Below are 18451 nucleotides of genomic sequence, written 5' to 3' on the forward strand. Positions count from 1 at the left end.
GTATTTGATGGTGGCAGAGCCAGAGTGGATGGAGTGTATTGTGCACTTGCTGGCATGAAGAAGCTGGTCAAAGATAGGTAAAAGAGTCATCAGTGTGATGAACTTCTTAGCAGAAGTGAGATACTGCTTGAAGATTTGCTGAAACCACAGGGAGAACTCGGGTGCAGCACAGTAGTGAAACGGCAGAATGAAATAAAATCTTTTACATCCAGTTGGAAATTTATGCAAACAAACCTAACAGAAATAAGATAGGTTGCACAACCTGCATTTAGGCTCAGTAAAATAGACTATCAGGTCCTACAGAAACAGAAACAGAGTAATAAGTAATTCATTCATAGCAGGGTTGTATAGAAGGTATAGTAGCAATGTTTAGCTGAGATTGTTCACTTTTAGTTGATAGGGCTATACTGAAAAGTTCTTTGAACTAGTGTGACAATTTCATTAGGACTGCATTTTCTGTCTATTGATCAGCATAAAGAATTCTGGCAGTTTAAGTTTTGCAGAATGAGTGTTTTGACAAAAAATATTGTTAAATTTAGACACTGCTAGTGACTTTTCCCCCTTGTGGCTGTATTATTTCTCTTAATTACTGATTTATTTTAGTTACAGGAAATCCTTATACTTGTTAATTCCCAATTTCAATATGTTCCTAGGTGTCACCACAGGAATTTTGTGAGAAGATGTGGATCAACAGTACTAATTTTTGGAATTATGAGTGTGATGCACTTTCTGCATATGTGGCTTTATGTAACAAGCACAACATTTGCATTAAATGGAGGACACCTGATTATTGTTGTAAGCAGATAGCCATATTCTGTGCCCTTCTGTGGCTTTAGTGACATTTTTTAGTGATTAAGTGTTTAGTGATAAGTTAAAAATATATTTCTTGTAAGTAACATCTCATTTTATCACAGCATTGGTAAATCAGGGTACATGTTCTTAAGATGAGAATACATCATTTAGTCATGACTAAATTTTACTCTCCGTTGGATTAGCTGCTTACCTAAAGTACCATTAAAAAATATAAACATGTGCTTTCTGTGCATTCTCACTTGTTATTACCACCTATTTGACCAATGAAATGCCAAAAGGATACAGAAACACTCAATGTCCTTTTTTATACCTTGCAGCATTGAGCTGTCCTGAGGGCAAGGAATACGAGCCCTGTGTGCAACCCTGTGAAGCCAAGACATGCTTGAATAAATGGTTCTATGAAGAGTTTCCCTGCTCCTATTTAAGGGAAGACTGTGTGTGTAAAAATGGCACCATTTTGCATAGAACAGACTCTGACCTCTGTATACCAGAAGAAAAATGTAGTAAGTACAGTAGGACAGAGTAGTTTTGCAGTTATGATAATATTAATCACAGTCCTATTAACAGTTCATGGTAAGAGATAAGCTTAAGTTCTGTGTCAGTTCTCAGTAAATGTGAATCTGGTAAAGGTACCTTCAACAGAGCCTACCTTTTTCTCAAGCTACAGCAGTTTGTGCTTTCAGTTAACTTGTCTTTAAGAGCCAGTGCCGATGTACCTCTATTGGGGGAAAAGTGATGGTCATTCTTCTATAGCTCCCAGGCTTTTCTCCCTTCAGAACTTAGGAAAGAATAATAAGGGCAGGATCTGTCCCTTGCCCTCACCCATTTTCACCCATAGAAAAGCATTTGTTCCTTTGGGGCTTTTATGGTCATCATCCTTTCTTGGATTCTTTTATCATAATGCTGCGCAGCCATATTGTTTTAGGCAACAATTTTATGCAAGTCATAGTTGCTTGCAGGAAATAGGAGCTGTCTGCTTGTTGAAGGGCTATAATTTTTTTTTTTTTCTTCCAGCTTGTACAGATAATAAAGGACAACCCCACTCTGCTGGGGAGATCTGGAATGGGTCCATGAGCGGGTGCTGCATGTACAGCTGTTTAGAAAATGGAAGCATTATTGCTGTAGAACCTGAATGCAGTGAGGATCCACCACCAGTCTGTGAAAGAGAAGGGGAAGTTCTACTCCATGTCATTGAAGAGAGAGCTTGCTGCCCCAAGAAAGTTTGTGGTACATACCACACTTGTTTTCTGTAACAGAAGTATAATAAGAATTATTCACTGAAATAATATTTTTTTCTTAGAAGTCCACCAGTTAAACAAAACTTCTGTTAAAAAAAAAAAAAAAATTAAGCTCTTGCATGGAACTTAATAATAAATTGATATATATATAATAATAGAAGTACCTTGGTATTTGAGGATGTCATCAAAATTTCTGGCTTTTCTTCCTTCGTGTGATGAGGAGTATCCTCTGATCTACTGCTCTTTCACACAAGCCGTTCACTGAGTGCTAATATTCTGCCTAGCCATGGTTATTAGAAAAAAGAATAAGCTTATTGCTTCTAAAACATTAAGCAAAATTTACTAATTTCTTCATAACCTCTTCAAGGAAAATGAGAACATATGGTTCAGCTGATATGGTGCTTTTGCTTATTAGATGCGTCTAACCAATGTTGTATTGTCAATTTGCTCAAAGGATATCAGCGGGATGTTATAGCTAGCTTCATGCATAGGGAGCAGAGCAAGTAAACACCAGTTTTACGAGGGATACAACTGCTTGCTTGGGTTGAGCTCAAAGGTCTACATAGTGGTATGGAGTGAACTTTAAGCTGACTTGGGCTGCTCTTGTTTTGTGGATCCCTGTATTAGATAACTAGCCTGAACTATAGGACTTGCAGTTGTATCTGTTTAAAGACATCAAAATTGTTTTTTATCCCACAGAATGTAACATGTCATTATGTGATGCCATTATTCCAACATGCAGACCCAATGAAAAATTAGTGGTAGGCTACCATCCTCTGTCCTGCTGTCCACAGTACCGATGTGGTAAGGGAAATACAAAACCACAGGTAGTGGAAAGTTTTCCATACTTGTATTATATGTTGGAAAAAAAATTTGCATTGCAAGTTGTCTTGACTGTTAACAGAATGGGACACTGTAAATAATACCAGGCAATGATGTGTGGTTTTTTTAACATTCTCCAGTATTTTCTTGAGTTTGTGTTTTGTGTTACTTTTGATTTACAGTCAATTTGGGGTATTTTGTTGTATTCAGCATATGAAGAATATATTTTCTTTATCTTTTTTGTATTGTTTCAATGACTACTTTTAAAACAGTGTTTGTTTCCTACAGAATGTGATCCTTCAGTTTGTTTTAATGCCTCTCAGCCTGACTGCAGAGAAGATCAATTTATTGTTGAAGCAAAACAGGAAGATCCCTGTTGTTTCTCTCATCTCTGTGGTAAGAAGCCTCTAATATTTTTATGGAGAGCTAAGGAATAGTCAAGTATTTACAAAAACAGACTTTAATTCTAAATTAAATAACTCAAGGCAGGAATTCTTGGAGTGAGATTTCACACAGACTTGGGCGTAATTATTCTTGGGTAGGGGATCTTTTATTTCCAAAATAATTTTGAACATCTTATTTGAACTTTGTTTATCCATAAAATCCTTAAAAGTTCTATTTTCTGAGTAACAAACACAGTATTGCTTGTTATATAGTCTATGAGCTGGAATTCACATGTGCTAACTTTTTAGTATTTTAAACTTTGTATATGTCTGGGTTTTGTTTGGTGTTTTTTTTTTTTTTTTTTTTAATTTAGTGTGTGAATCCTGTATTGAACCTGTTCCCATGTGTAGTGAAGGGGAAATTCTCACTGTAGACCTTAATACCATACACTACTGTTGTCCTCATTACTACTGTGGTGAGTGTAACTGTTGTGAGTTCTACATGTGACCAAATTCAGTAAAAATGACAGACAGTGTGTGGGTGTGAAGGGATTTGTTTAGGTTTGGTAATTAGGGTGGGCTTCAGATACAGACTAAGAGGTCCAAATTAGGATGTAGAGGTACCAGCTTTGATGTAGATTCAAAGATCTTGGTATGCCCAGTGGTGGTCAAACAAACCTAGTTAGTGGAGGCTGGAGAGGTTATTTAGTTCACCAGACAGAATATGGTTATCTTCACAGTGATCTAAATCCTAGTATATTAATGTGGCACTGGATCCCATCCTTGGAGTATAAATATACAATTGTTCATATATTAAAACACATTTAATAAAACAACATGTTGTTTTTCCTCTGTTGTACCATTCACTAATGCTTAGGCAGTTTCTTTACATTTTTAGCCCCTAGGGGAAGGAGTAGACCAAGGGTTTCAAATTTTCAAATATTCAAACAGTGAGCAGGCAGAAGAAAAATATTTGCAGTGTAACTTAGTCCTTTTCATAGCCTCATAAAACACATAAATTGTGTTATACATTTTTAAGTAACATCTACAAGTATAACTGCTTACTTTAGATTAATTTTCATTGTACTTCAGTCTTTCAGGGTCATTTCAAATAATTAAATTGACTTCCACTAAGTTTGGCGTTTAGTAATATTTACTTCAGTTATTTCTGTATTTTGGTCCTTTCCTTTTCCTAGCACTTCTACCCAGATGAAATTTTCTGCAAATGCCTTTGGCATTTTTTTCCCCCCTATTCTGGCAGGGAGGAAGTTAGATCTTAATGCATGATCTTCTTTCACAGTCCCAGTAAGCCACTTCTGGTAAGGGAAGCAGTATTTTCTTATTAGCATCATACCTGGAGGGTAGTTACTCCCTGTTATCTTCTAGAAATGCACTTTCCAGTACCTTTCAAGTTCATGTTCCCCAGAGATTATGGTTTTAGTTGTCTTTGTTACAATCTTGAGTAACTCTCAAGTTGGAAGAAAATTAAATTATTCCTGTTTGATGTTCTCTGAAAATTTAAACATGTTCTAAGACAACTAAAATCACTTTTGAAAATCTTTATTTTATATTCAAAGTATAATTCAGATGTTCAAGAAACACAATAACATTTATATAAAATAATTTTATTTTAAAAATAGTTTATCAAAAGTAATGTAAGCTGGAAAACATGAAGGAAAGTTGAGTAAATTCTTATGTCTTTTGCCCTAATTTAGTTTGTGATGAAAATCTTTGTTCTGAGCCTCCTATGATTTGCACAGATGGCATGACACCTGTGAAGGAAAAAATACTTGGGCAATGTTGTCCGGAATGGCACTGTGGTAATTATTGCTTTATTACTTAGTCACAGCTGTTAACCAAAGCAAACAGTTAGCTAATTGACTAACACAGTTTTCTTCATCTCCTCAGAATGTGGTTGTGAAAATGCTACTATGCTGACCTGTAAATTGGTAAGTGGCATCTTTTAAATATTGTTACTAATGGTGTTGAACTGTCTCACTCCTCCCTTTTACACTCCTTGTTTCAGTTAGTTGTAAAGAGTGAACAGGGTGATACTGCCTTCCAATCCCAGCTCAAGCATGTAATTCCAAGTGTCTGCATAGTGTTGCCAACTATTCCTTGGGGAAATTTCACTTTGTGTGTTGTAAGGTGGAAAAGGAAAATAAGCAACTGTAATTTTATCCTGTTCAGTGTTGACATGAAGCAATATGCTAATAAGGCTTTCCACAAAAAATAATTCACATTTAAAAATATAATTAATGAGGTATAAGCTTTATGATTATATGTATCATCTGAAGAAATGTGTTGTTTCGTTAATCATTTATGCTTTTGATTAAAATGATTTAACATTATTGAATTTAGCTGGTACGAGAAGTCATAAATATTTTGCTCCTCATGTAGTTTGTCATAATAGGGACTGTGATCTGGAAAATAATTATACCTGAATGTTGTAATGCATTAATTTGGTTTATATTGTGTTTCATCGGATTTGTAATCTGTGCCACGTGGTTTGTCTTTACTCAGCTGTAACCCAACTCTCTTCCACTCCCACTTCTCCCTGATTGAGTAGTGTCTTGTCCCTGCCTCTGGGCCCTGCCCCCCTGGGGATAAAGCCTGGGGATGGGCAGGGCCGAGCTCTCTCTGGTCTGGAAAGTGATCGGGGAAGATCTCCAGCCAAAGCAGGGCAGGACTGGAGAATAAAGCAATATTTTCCCCCCAGACAAAGAGCAGGTTCTTTCTTTTGCCATCGGCGGTTGTCTAGTCTCGTGGTGAGCTACCACAACTGATATCCAACGTGGGGCTCAAAGCCACAAAAAGTTCCCAAAAAGCTGGAAGAACCACTCAGGGAGCATGTGGCCAAGGAATCCCACGCAGAGACAGACCCTTCAGGCTTGGCGTTCGCTGTGGAGTCTCCGAAACACAGAATTCTACAGGCCAGGGCTGCGGTTTTGTCCTTTGGACTCAAAAAACCCCATTGGAGTGCTGCAAAGAGGCCCCTGATCGGCAAGCTGCTCTCAGAGAGAGTGACCACGTGTTCGTGGAAAACTAACCCTGGGAACTGAGACTGGAAGCTCTTTTTGCATGAAAAAGGGTCAGTGTCAGGCAAAAGGAGTGATTGGGAAAGAAGACAAAGGAACGCTGGATTTTTGGTGAGTACCACCTTCGGTTTTTTTAAGGGAAAATCTTTTTAAGGGGCATTAAAACCTCACAGAAAAGAGTTTCTCCTTTCGTGGAAGGTTTTTGCTTTCAGAGTAAACCTCCAAAGTGCTTTCTTTCGGCAGCCTGAGGGTGGGTGGAAAAGGAAACTCTTTCCCCTTTTGTTTTTTTTTTTCCTCTCTCCAGTGAGTTTTTTTCCTTTTGGTTTCTCAGTCACAGATAAAAGGAGACGTAGAAACTTAAAATCTGAGCCAAAAAATGGGTGCTAGGCTGTCTATGTCTCAACAAAGAGCCTATTATCAAATTTTAAGTATCTCAGAGGATGGGAAAACCCATTTTTCCAAGAAGCAATTAAAAATTTTCCTTCGGTGGTTATTTGCTCAATTTCCAGATGTATCATCTGAGCAAATAAGCTCCCCAGAATTTTGGGAAACTGTTTTAAAAAAATTGTCTCAATCAAGCTCCCCTAATGATAAAGAAAAAGCAAATTTTGCTCTTTGGAGCCTGCAGATTCTATTTGCAATGCAAAAACAAAATGAAAATAATAAAAAGCTGGTTCCTTGTAGACTTTCCCCAGTTTCCTCCGCTTCTCCCTATCCTGACCCCAAAATCCCTTCCCCAAAATCAGATATTCCTCGAGAGACCCCTAAACTTTCCCCAAAACTCCCTTCTTCCCCATTTGGTAAACCCCAGGTTAGGTTTACTTTCGCAGGCAGATTGAGTGCACAAAACCCCCATCTTAGTGAATCCCAAGCTAGTCTTAATTCAGAAGGGGGGGTCACAAGATGGAGGGGACTCCTTTGTTCCCCAAAATGACCAAAGCCATGTGCTCTCGAGTCACAAGGAGCCTCTCTCTTTGTTTGTCCCTCCTTCCCGCAATCCCTTTCACAATCCCTTCCTCTCCCCAGACCCCTCCTTCCCTTCGGTGCCGCCCCCGGCACTGCCCTCTCCTCTGACTCTGCCCCCTACCCTCAAACCTCCGCCCTCCAACTCCACCCCACGTGACTCAAGCCTCCAGCCCCTCCCTGCCCCTGGTTCCCATGGTTTCCCCACCCACAATACCAGTTCCCACGCCCGGGGGGTGGGGCGGGGAGAGGGGGGGAGGGGAGCCGGGAACCCGGAAGCAGGAAATTATCCCGGCTTTTCTGCCACCCCGTCACATACCGACGGTCAAAAAGAGGGGGTGCTGTCCACAGTAATTGGGACCCCTTCCCCCAACAAGCGATTCAGGATTTGTGCAAAGATCAGGCCAGATTTGGATGCGAAAGTGAATACTTTCGCAGCCTTTTAAAAGCAAATTTAGCAGGGAATCCTATTGTTCCCTTTGACCTCTGGCAGCTTTTTTCTGCCCTCCTTTCATCCACACAGGCTTTGGGACTCCACATGGAAAAAAAGATTAAGAGATTTACTCCTGGAGCTTTGGCAAAATCCTGAAACGGCTGTTGATAATAATAATTTGCCAATTCGGTTAGAACATCTATGTGGTGATGGTGAATAGGTCACAGCACTCAAGCAAGCTCAAGAAATTCCTTTAGCTGTTTTAGAACGCATTAAAGAGACTGCTTTAAAAGCATTCTTTTCAATCCAGCCCGATGGGTCCTTCCAGCCTTACAGTAAAATAAAGCAGCTTCCATCAGAACCTTTTGTAATGTTTCTTGAGCGATTAACCCGAGCTATCGAGTTACAGGTTAAGAATGAAGGAGCCCAGGAACAGGTCCTGGAGGAAATGGCACTGACTAATGCAAACGAACAGTGCAAGGCAGCCATCCTCAGCCTGCCCATGGAACCAGCTCCAACCTTAGATGACATGCTGCACGTATGCACTCAGAAAGTCCCTTTCATGACAGCACACCTTAATCACAGTTACAGAGATGCATTCAGACCACCGCAAAGAGCTGCCACAGCAGACGCCATGCCCTCTGTGCCTGTGCCACAGCCACCACCCAAGAGAAGAACGATGTGTCTCCTGTGTGATCAGGCTGGACATTGGGCATCTCAATGCTCTTTAAAGAAGCAATTTCTGGACTTTTGAGACAATGGGGGTGGGAGGTCTCAATAGTTCAAAGGGAATTTTTCAAAAAACTAAAATGTCAGCACTTACTTGCCCAGTGTGCCGACATAAATAGGGCAAATCGGGGGGGGAGAGAAAAAACTAAAAAATGCAAATGTTAAATCAAATAATCCTGTTATAATCAATTCTACCTTTCAGCAGAAGTCACCAGATATGACCCTTTCAGATCATGATGTAAGCAGACCCTATCTAACCACAGAATGTCTCCAAAAGCCTTTTAGGTTGCAACTGACAGAATCCTTGCACCTAAGTGACACGGCCTGGCACTTAGGTTCATTGGATCTACAAGTGCTAGGCTCCTGGCAACATATTGGCAGTAAGTATGTCGTCCTTGGGGACACCAAGTACACACCGAGAGAGATCGAGATCCTTCCGGGTCTCGTCTCATCAAACCCTAAACAATTAGTTCTCTGGCTGCACTGTGTCCGCCCACTTTTGTTTCTGCCTGAGGGGCAGATAATAGCTCAGGCAATTTCAGCACCTGACCCGTTCCCTGAAAAAAGCAGCACAAGGGACAAACACCTTGAGGTTTGCCCCACACGAGTTACTGGGAGGGACAAACTCATAATAGGGTGTGAGGTCCGTCACGGTGGTGAAGTAATAAACCTCAAAGGAGTTTTGGACACAGGCATGGATTGTACCAGAAAGGATGTAGCCCTCACATTGGGAACTGGAAAATGTGGCTGGGCACGTAGAAGGTATAGGGGGAATGAAATGGGCAAAACAATCAAAAGTGTTGTGCAAATTAAGGGGCTGAATGGACAATTAGCTGCGTCCATTTGTTTTAGATTATTCAGAGCCCTTGTGGGGGATAGACCTGATGGCCCAGTGAGGGGTCACGACTGGCATTCCAGATGCCCCCCGGTTTTTCAGGCTGCGGCCACTGAAGAGCACCCTACCCAGAAAAGCAATTGGAAAACTGATTCACCAGTCTGGGTAGAGCAGTGGCCACTCAGTAAAGAAAAATTGAAGGCACTTCAGGAGCTAGTGAATGAACAGCTAGCTAAAGGCCACATTGTGGAAACCACGTCTCCGTGGAATTCCGCAGTCTTTGTTATAAAAAAGGCAAACAAAGGCAAGTGGCGGCTCCTCCATGATGTCCATCAAATTAATAATGTCATTGAGGACATGGGTTCTCTCCAACCAGGGATGCCATCCCCAGTGATGCTCCCCCAAAATTGGAATTTGGCAGTTATTGATATCAAAGATTGTTTTTTCAAGATCCCTCTGCACCCTGACGATGCCCCATGTTTCGCCTTCTCAGTTCCTACCCTCAACCCAGAAGCCCCAAGGAAAAGATACCACTGGAAATTTCTTCCCCAAGGGATGAAAAGCTCGCCATCTATTTGTCAGTAGTACCTCTCTTCCCTGCTGTCCCCAGTGTGCACAGCTGTAGGAGAAGCCATCATACTGCACTACACGGATGATGTGCTCGTGTGTGCCCCCAATGATGACTTACTGTCCCACGCGCTTGACCTGACAATCGATTCTTTGGTTGCTGCAGGGTTCGAGCTTCAGGAGGAAAAGATTCAAAGGATGCTGCCTTGGAAGTACCTGGGTCTGGAGATTGGTAAGCGGACCATTGTGCCGCAAAAATTGGTTGTCAAAAATAATATCAAGACCTTAGCAGATGTCCAGCAGTTGTGTGGGTCCTTAAATTGGGTAAGAGCTTGGCTAGATCTGACCACTGAAGACCTAGATCCCCTGTTTAATCTTTTTAAAGGGGGAGAGGAGCTAAGTTCTCCGAGGACCCTCACCCAAGAGGCAAGAGCAGCCCTAGAAAAGGTACAGGACTGTATGGCCACCAGACAGGCCAACAGGTGCAAATCAGACTTGCCATTCAAATTCATCATTTTAGGCAAATTGCCACGCTTACACGGGATGATTTTTCAGTGGGAAAGAGTGGAAAAATCAAAAAAGGACAAAGACTGTAGGGATCCCCTCTTAATCATAGAGTGGGTTTTCCTCAGTCACCACCAGTCCAAAAGAATGACCAGGCCACAGGAACTGGTAGCAGAATTGATCCGGAAAGCCAGGACCCAGGTCAGGGAGTTGGTAGGAAGTGATTTTGAGTGTATTCACATCCCAGTTGAGATAAACTCGGGCCAAATCACAAAAGCAATGTTGGAACACCTGATTCATGAAAATGAAGCTTTGCAGTTTGCTCTGGATAGCTACACAGGTCAAATTTCAATTCATCGGCCTGCTCACAAATTATTTAGAGAACAAATTCAGTTCAAATTATCATTAAAAAGTGTTCAGAACAGGAGGCCTTTAAAGGCTTTAACCGTTTTTACAGATGCATCTGGAACATCTCATAAATCAGTAATAACTTAGAAAAATCCTCAAACTCAGCAGTGGGAAAAAGATATTGTCGAGGTGGAAGGATCACCTCAGGTAGTTGAGTTGGCTGCAGTTGTTAGAGCTTTTGAAAAGTTTCCTGAACCATTCAATTTGATCACAGATTCGGCCTATGTAGCAGGTGTAGTATCCAGAGCTGAACAAGCTGTACTGAGTGAGGTCTCCAATTCCGCACTTTTCAACTTGCTCTCAAAACTAGTAAATCTGATCTCCCACTGAGAGCAACAATTTTATGTGGTGCACACACCGATTTACCAGGATTCATAGCCAAGGGCAACAGAAGGGCTGATGCTCTTGCTGCACCTGTGGAGATGGCCCCACTCCCAAACATCTTTGGACAAGCCAAAATCAGCCATCAGCTTTTTCACCAGAATGCGCCAGGCCTAGTCCACCAGTTCCACCTAACTCGGGAACAGGCTCGGGCAATTGTGTCAGTGTGCCCCTCGTGCCAGCAACACGCACTCCCAGCCCTGAGTGCAGGAGCGAACCCCAGGGGATTGAACAGCTGTGAGGTGTGGCAAGCAGACGTGACCTACATCATGTCCTTTGGTAGGCAAAGGTATGCCCATGTATCTGTCAACACCTTTTCTGGAGCTGTCTATGCCTCTGCCCACACAGGGGAGAAGTCTAGTGATGCCATGAAACACCTAATACAGGCTTTCTCCTTCCTGGGCATCCCCAAATCAATAAAAACTGATAGTGGACCCACATACACATCCAAGGAGTTCAGAAGCTTCCTGCAGCAATGGGGAGTAGAGCACAAAACAGGCATCCCCTACTCCCCGACAGGTCAGGCCATCGTGGAAAGAGCCCACCAAAATCTCAAAAGGGTCCTCAACCCACAACATCAGTCTCTAAAACTAGAAACACCCCAAATCCAGTTGTCCAAGGCCTTGTTCACGCTGAACTTTTTAAATTCTACATTTGAAAATCTTAACCCACCAATTGTGCGCCATTTCAGAGAGAACTGCCAACTGCAGCTGAAAGCAAAGCCTCTGGTAATGGTAAAGGATCCAGCAACCAGGGAAACGGAGGGTCCTCATGATCTGATCACCTGGGGTCGTGGATACGCCTGCGTGTCCACTCCCTCAGGTCCCAAGTGGGTGCCTGCCAAGTGGGTGAAACCTTTCGTCTCTAAAACTGCAAAATCACCTGCAGAGGCTCGAGAAGTGGCCAGTGCTGCCTGGAGGAGGAGAAAGCGCCGAATCTTCTCCTTATAATTATCATTATTCCTTAACAGTGTTTTTCTAAACAGTTTACACTAAAAGTAATTTTTCTTCTGCAACTTTAAAGGTACTCAAAGTCTGAACTTTGAGCATCTCCCACGAACCGAGCCTTCCTTCTTCTTAATTTAATAAGAAAAGGGGAAATGTTGTAATGCATTAATTTTGTTTATATTGTGTTTTATCGGATTTGTAATCTGTATCATGTGATTTTTCCTTGCTTATCTGTAACCTGATTCTCTTCCCCTGCCCCTTCTCCCTGATTGGATGATTTCTTGTCCCTGCCTCTGGGCCCTGCCCCCTGGGGAAAACACCCCCGGATGGGCGGGGCTGAGCTCTCTCTGGCCCAGAAAGCGATTGGGGAAGATCTCCAGTCAAAGCAGTGCAGGACTGGAGAATAAAGCAATATTTTCCCCCCAGACAAAGAGCAGGTTCTTTCCTTTGCCATCGGCGGTCGTCTAGTCTCGTGGTGAGCTGCCACACCTGAACATTCAAACTCTCATTAATACCACAGTGACCATATTTTTCTTATCCAATGCCTATGAATTTTTTTCCTTATGTGAAGACAGCATACTTTCAAGTCTATTAAGAAATTTGAGATGTAAACGGCTTTCACCTATCTTTCAGAAGAAAATTCTTAGGAGGCAATCTTTTGTGAAGATACTTGTTATTGAAATAACTTAGTATCTCAGTGTTTATTGACTCTGCTATTCTATACACCACTACAGAAAATGAAGTGCTGTTTCCTGTTTTAAGGGATAAATACACTGAATAACTCTCAATGTGCTACTGTTTCTTGAGTACATTGCAATTTTTCTCTTTTATGAAGCAAGGGGTGGAAGTGATGAAAGTAATACTTTACCTTTTTAGAGAAAAATTGTCTGTGTGGAACTGCATTTAATTCTGCATGACTTTGCAAACTTTCATCTTTCTATACTCAGGGAGAAGTTAAAAAAATAGATAACAGTGTTTCCAGTGCTTGTGGATGCACTCACTACATTTGTGGTAACTTTTTCATATTCCTCATTGTTGTGTTTTAGTTTTTAGCTAAAAGGGCGTGCAAAGAAAGTAGAAATAAGGTAATTGTAACCTTCTCAAAAAACCCCACAAACACTCAATTTCATGTGTGTCTGTCTAGTTATGCAGTGATAGATACTCTCTTTTCTGAATATGATGATTTCCCTGCTAACCCATCCATTTTGTGTCTATTCTGGCAGAGTTTGGGAGTGCTGTAGAAGCGCCCATGCTCTCAGAGTCAGGTACAGTCTCTCTGGTGAGAGGCAAGTAGGAAGCAGGCTGTGAACGGTAGCTGAGTGTGAGTCAGGCAGCTGCTCCTAGTCCGATTTCAACACAAATGAGACATCTCATACAGAGCAACAGACCTGCTCAGCCAGCACAAGCAGAGAGAGCCAGTCTTGAGATCAGAGCTTTGCTCCCTTCCCTTGCTCAGCTACCCATGTAGAGTAGATTTCAGCTGTACTGTGCATGGGGGTGCTGAGGCAAGCTCCAATCCTGGCAGCAGGTCAGGCTAAACTGCCTCCAAGAGCCAAGCACATATTTATGGTACAGCCTGAGCAGATTACTGGACCATGGGTATTTGCAGACAGAGTAGTTTAATTGACAGAAAGGCTACATTTTGTGATGTACAGAATGGCTGAATGTTAAATATTAGAACACTTTTAAAATAAGAACAACCGAGGTTTTTTTTTTACTTCCATAGTAGAAAAAAATATCAGTTTTTGGCAGTTTGGCATTTTGCAGCATTTTCTAAAACTGAATTATCATTCCTTCCGCTCTTGTTTGGTAATTAAAACCACAAACCAATCAAGTCTAACAGGCAGAATACTTTTGCAGTGAATAGCAATTTGCCCTACTTTTGTCTTTTCAGTGGTTCTCTTAAATATTTTTTTTTTTTTTTTTTTTTTTTTTTTTTTTTTTTTTTTTTTCCCCTTTCCTCTCTGGTAACATTTATTTCTTTTGGTTTTAGAGAAGGATGATGTGTGCATCTTCCAAGGGGTCACAGTACTGAATCCTGGACAGTCAGTGATTCAGTACTTGGATGGAGACCTTTGTTACACTGTACAATGTTTACAAGAAAAAGATCAGAACACTGGCTACAATGCCATGCATTTCACAATGATTAACTGTTCCCAGCAATGTGAAGCTGTGAGTATTTTAAAATACAAGAATGATGCAATTTGTGAGCACAACTAGGATAAAAGTTTTAGTGAAGATTTTTGCTAGTCCTGTTTACTCAACAAGAACTTGAGAACTTAGGACTGATGATGTGTATCTTCTGTCTACATGATTATTTTGAGATGCAGTTTCTAGCAGCCTATGTAAACCTATCTGTCTGTCAATCCATCCATCCATCCATCCATCCATCCATCCATCCATCCATCCATCCATCCATCCATCTGCCCATCCATCCATTGTTTTCCTTAGTGTTTTTAATTTCAGAAATCAAATAATTACCATATAATGTATGTTTTAAAAGTGCTAGTTTGTCTTCTTCCTTTCCTTTCTTTCCAGCATCAAGTATATATTCCTTCCTTCAGTCACCATAGTTGTTGTGGTACATGTCAAAATGTGTCCTGCTCTTTTCATACAGAGAATGGAACGCTGATTGTGTATGAGGTAAGTGCCTCTGAACAGAGATAGGAAGTAACTGTAATGATGCAATAGACAGGAGTCTGGCAGGCATTTTTTAGTTAACTCATGCTGTCATTCTTGCTTCATACCTCCTTACTGCTCGTTATATGCTTATATTTATGATCTATGATTGGAAATGAGTGTGTTTATCTAAAGATCTGCCATTTCACACATGTAAATATCATATTGCTTGTAATATTTTCTGCAAAGATATGCAAATATCATCATTTACTTAAGGCTGGATATGCTCTAACTGCAGAACAGGATTCAAACTGTAGCTCTAAATGATTTAGATGTGTTGAGAGCTCCTGAGCCTACATCAGGACTTCTATGTCCCTCTTTTCTCAGGAGGGCCACTCTTCTCTTCATGCTGGTTACTACAGAAAGAAAAAGTGCAAATTGAGGCTCTGGGGTTCAGAGTCTTGATGGTGTGTTCCAGCATCCACATACGCAGAAATTTAGATGTGGCCATGACTTGGTTCATATTTCCAATTGATTTCAGAGCAAAAGATACAACTGAACTGGCACAGTCTCCTTTCTTTCTGCAGTAGGACACCCTTGCTCAGCTGCATGCTGGTGGGTAGAGCCATGGCTCCAGGGAGGAATAACCTCTGGTACTTGGAGGATGGTCTTTCCCTTTTGCCATCTATGGGTAGTCTGTAGCAGACTTTCCACTCCAGTAAATGCTACAGCATGAGGGCACTACTTTTACAGACATTTCAGGTTGGAGATAAAGCTGAAGTGTTTTGGCTTTCCTAACAATGGCTTTTTTATATATTCAGGAAGGAAGCACCTGGACATCCAATTGTACCAACTACAAATGTGTAAAGACTGCTGCAGGGGCTATTGTACTGGGGTCTAGTGTTGTCTGCCCCCCGTTTAATGACACTGAGTGTACAAAGGTTTGTACTTTGGGTAAGGTAAGTGACAATAATTGCTCTGGATTTTGGCTTACACTCCACAACACATGCAAACTTCATGCACTTTCTTTAAATTAAAAAAGTGGTAAGTAAAAGCGTGTAAATGAGCAATTTGCAGTAATTTCCTAGACTCCTGGGGTTTTTTTCTGACAAAATATCTGTGAAGAGTGAAAGAGTTTGGCTGGGGTCTTGTTGATGACTTCTTTTAGAATATGGTGGAATTGGAATCATGCTTGATATACTACTATATAAAGTGCTAACCACTGTGTCTTTAGTTTGGAATAATACTTTGCCAAGTTCATAGAACACATACAATACATAAATCAGATCAGGAAATCCAAAAATGCTCCATATAAAAGTCTGCTATATTAAAAATTCCTTAAGTTGTGCAATGATTAGGGAGATGAGTATATATAAACTTTATTATCTCTTAAACTAAAATTTGTATAACATAACAAAAAATGTAGGGTATCTACCTACATCAAATATTTAAAAATATAAAGGTAGAATATCCACATAAACTGCTTTGAAGGACATGTTTTCTTCACAAAGATTGCATATTTGCTTATGGTTTAATTATTAATTTAATAAATCTCTAACTTTATAATACTTGTAAAACTTTCACTTGTAGTACAACCTATATTTAGTATGAGCTACAAATAATGATAAACAAATACGTAGAGAGGATAAGTACCACTGCTGCCTTGACTACAGATTATACATTTAGTACCTACTTATCCCTTCCATTTGTTTAAAAACATTCCCATTTCTTCCAGTCCTGAAGAAGGTATTCTATTTAAAAATAATGCCTGTACTACTTTGAGGTAATGCTTGAGTTTCTTCCTTGGAACCATTCTGACACCATCTATTAGGTTAAGATTTTGAAGAATGGAGCCCTAAAATTAACTTTCTGAATCAATCTGACCTGTTTTTGAGAGATGCTGAGCATAGGCTTGAACCAGTAGCTGAGAAGAAAGCTTTTCTCACAGGCAGTTCAGGATAATTCAGGAATATCTGAGTTTAAGTGCTCTTTTAAGAAGTTTTTGAACAACTTACTCAATGTAATGAGGTAAAAAATATGTGCTTGCATGACAAGACAGAAGCTGAAAAATTTCTGTCTTTTGTCTGATGTTATCCTAAGAGTTCTATTTATGTTCTATAGTCTGCTTGATATGCAGATCTGGGCTTAGTTTTGAAACTATTGACTTATTAAAGAAAATATGGGTATTGATCTAGTATCGATACCCAACTAAGACAGACAAAAACTCTCTAACAGTTTAAAGTTAGAAAGTACGTGTTTATTACTATGTTTATTACGATGATGGGATAGCTCCCAAATTCACACCGCAATTTACATGTGATTACAGAGTCCTTTTATTTACAAGTATTGAATACCCAAAACACAAATGCATATTCATAACCTTGGTGCATCCCATTTCCCGCTTCATATGTTAATTAGCTCAAAAGCTATTAAGCATGCGTAGTTTATCCTTTGAAATGGGTCGGCGGTCCTTTTCATGGAGGGGGTCCCCAAAATGAGGAAGTAAAGAAGTCTTCCTCGTTCTGACCTTTCCACCTTTTCAATGCAAATGTGATAAATGAACCCTCGGTAGGACTCCTCTTTCCTGTCTTCTTGACCATTCAATGGGTTTCTGGGCAGAGGAGGCCTACAATTGTCTTATGTTGCTAAAAGCTATTTATCAATTTCTGTATTCTTCATTATAAACACAGCTAACCAAACATAAAGTTAACAAGTAATCAGTTATTCTAATATGGAAGAGTGATCCCAAACCCAATTTCTCTTAATTACTAACTTTTAATTTCAGCAAAGCCTACCTATCTACTTTAGTTAATTTCAGCAAAGCTGATCTCTAACTAAAATCTTAACCCCTCTAAAAATCCTTAATTCTCTAAAGTTTATGTCTCACTATCCTAATTAATCTCCATAGTGGGGAAATGGATTATAGTAGATTATATAAAAAACATGGTTATAGAAACTAAGTGACTTCTTCAAAGGAAACTAGATCAGATGTCAACTGAACACGAATGAACTTGCCATGAGTGACGAGTTAATTTTCAGTTTCAAAGGCTGTAAAGAATTTGTGAACCAAACCTTCAGTTGATACATTCTCTTGCTTTTAATGGCACAACTTTTTATTAGTTTGACGTCTTTAAAACGTAGAATGTCTTGAGATAAAATTTCCATTTGCATTGGGCCCAGACTTTTTTGCTATATTCTTCTTTTATTTTCCTAGAATGGAGGAATTGTGCAGACGTATAATGATGGCTGCTGCAAGACCTGTAAGTGATGAAGGCTGCAATATGTGCTAGTTTGGCTTTGGTTTTGGAGGGCTTATTTTTTAACCTCTGTTGCTGGGACATGAGGGAAAAAGCATGCAGTTCTCCTACAAATCACATAAAATTGTTGTAGTTGCCTAACTACTCTTATTAAAAGATCTTGCTTCATTTGGCTGCTGACTCAGTGATTTTTAATATTACTGTTCTGGAGTATAACCAAATCTCTCCAAATATAACCCATGGAAGATTAAAATAGTCTCAATTAAAACACTTAAAATGTTCTCTTTATCGTTAAGTTAGCTCTCAAATCACACCTATACGATCTTCACCTAAAAGACAAGAATTTTTCCTCTTAAAAGTAATTCGTGATTCAATGACTTTTTGCAAAACATCTTCAAACTTAGCAATTTATTCTGTATCCCTAATATGTATTTTCTAGGTCCAAAATACTGGAATGTTTTTTCTTAAATCCCAAATGAGGAGAAATTAATACTGATTATATAAAATGCATATA

General features: G+C 40.1%; 1 protein-coding gene across 1 annotated transcript in view; it reads left to right on the plus strand.

Moving 5' to 3' along the window:
• The window catches only part of OTOGL (otogelin like), a 109158-nt gene that overhangs the window by 81670 nt on the left and 9037 nt on the right, over window positions 1–18451 (plus strand). Inside the window, exons 45-57 of the mRNA XM_040062736.1 lie at window positions 654–795; window positions 1131–1316; window positions 1828–2040; window positions 2751–2855; window positions 3162–3269; window positions 3631–3732; window positions 4972–5076; window positions 5165–5205; window positions 13009–13072; window positions 14055–14233; window positions 14600–14704; window positions 15502–15621; window positions 17895–17940. Of these exons, the coding sequence (XP_039918670.1) occupies window positions 654–795; window positions 1131–1316; window positions 1828–2040; window positions 2751–2855; window positions 3162–3269; window positions 3631–3732; window positions 4972–5076; window positions 5165–5205; window positions 13009–13072; window positions 14055–14233; window positions 14600–14704; window positions 15502–15621; window positions 17895–17940 (1516 nt within the window). The remainder of the gene's footprint in view (window positions 1–653; window positions 796–1130; window positions 1317–1827; window positions 2041–2750; window positions 2856–3161; window positions 3270–3630; window positions 3733–4971; window positions 5077–5164; window positions 5206–13008; window positions 13073–14054; window positions 14234–14599; window positions 14705–15501; window positions 15622–17894; window positions 17941–18451) is intronic.

This window comes from Hirundo rustica, chromosome 4, assembly GCF_015227805.2.
Source record: "Hirundo rustica isolate bHirRus1 chromosome 4, bHirRus1.pri.v3, whole genome shotgun sequence".
Taxonomy (NCBI): Eukaryota; Metazoa; Chordata; class Aves; order Passeriformes; family Hirundinidae; genus Hirundo; species Hirundo rustica.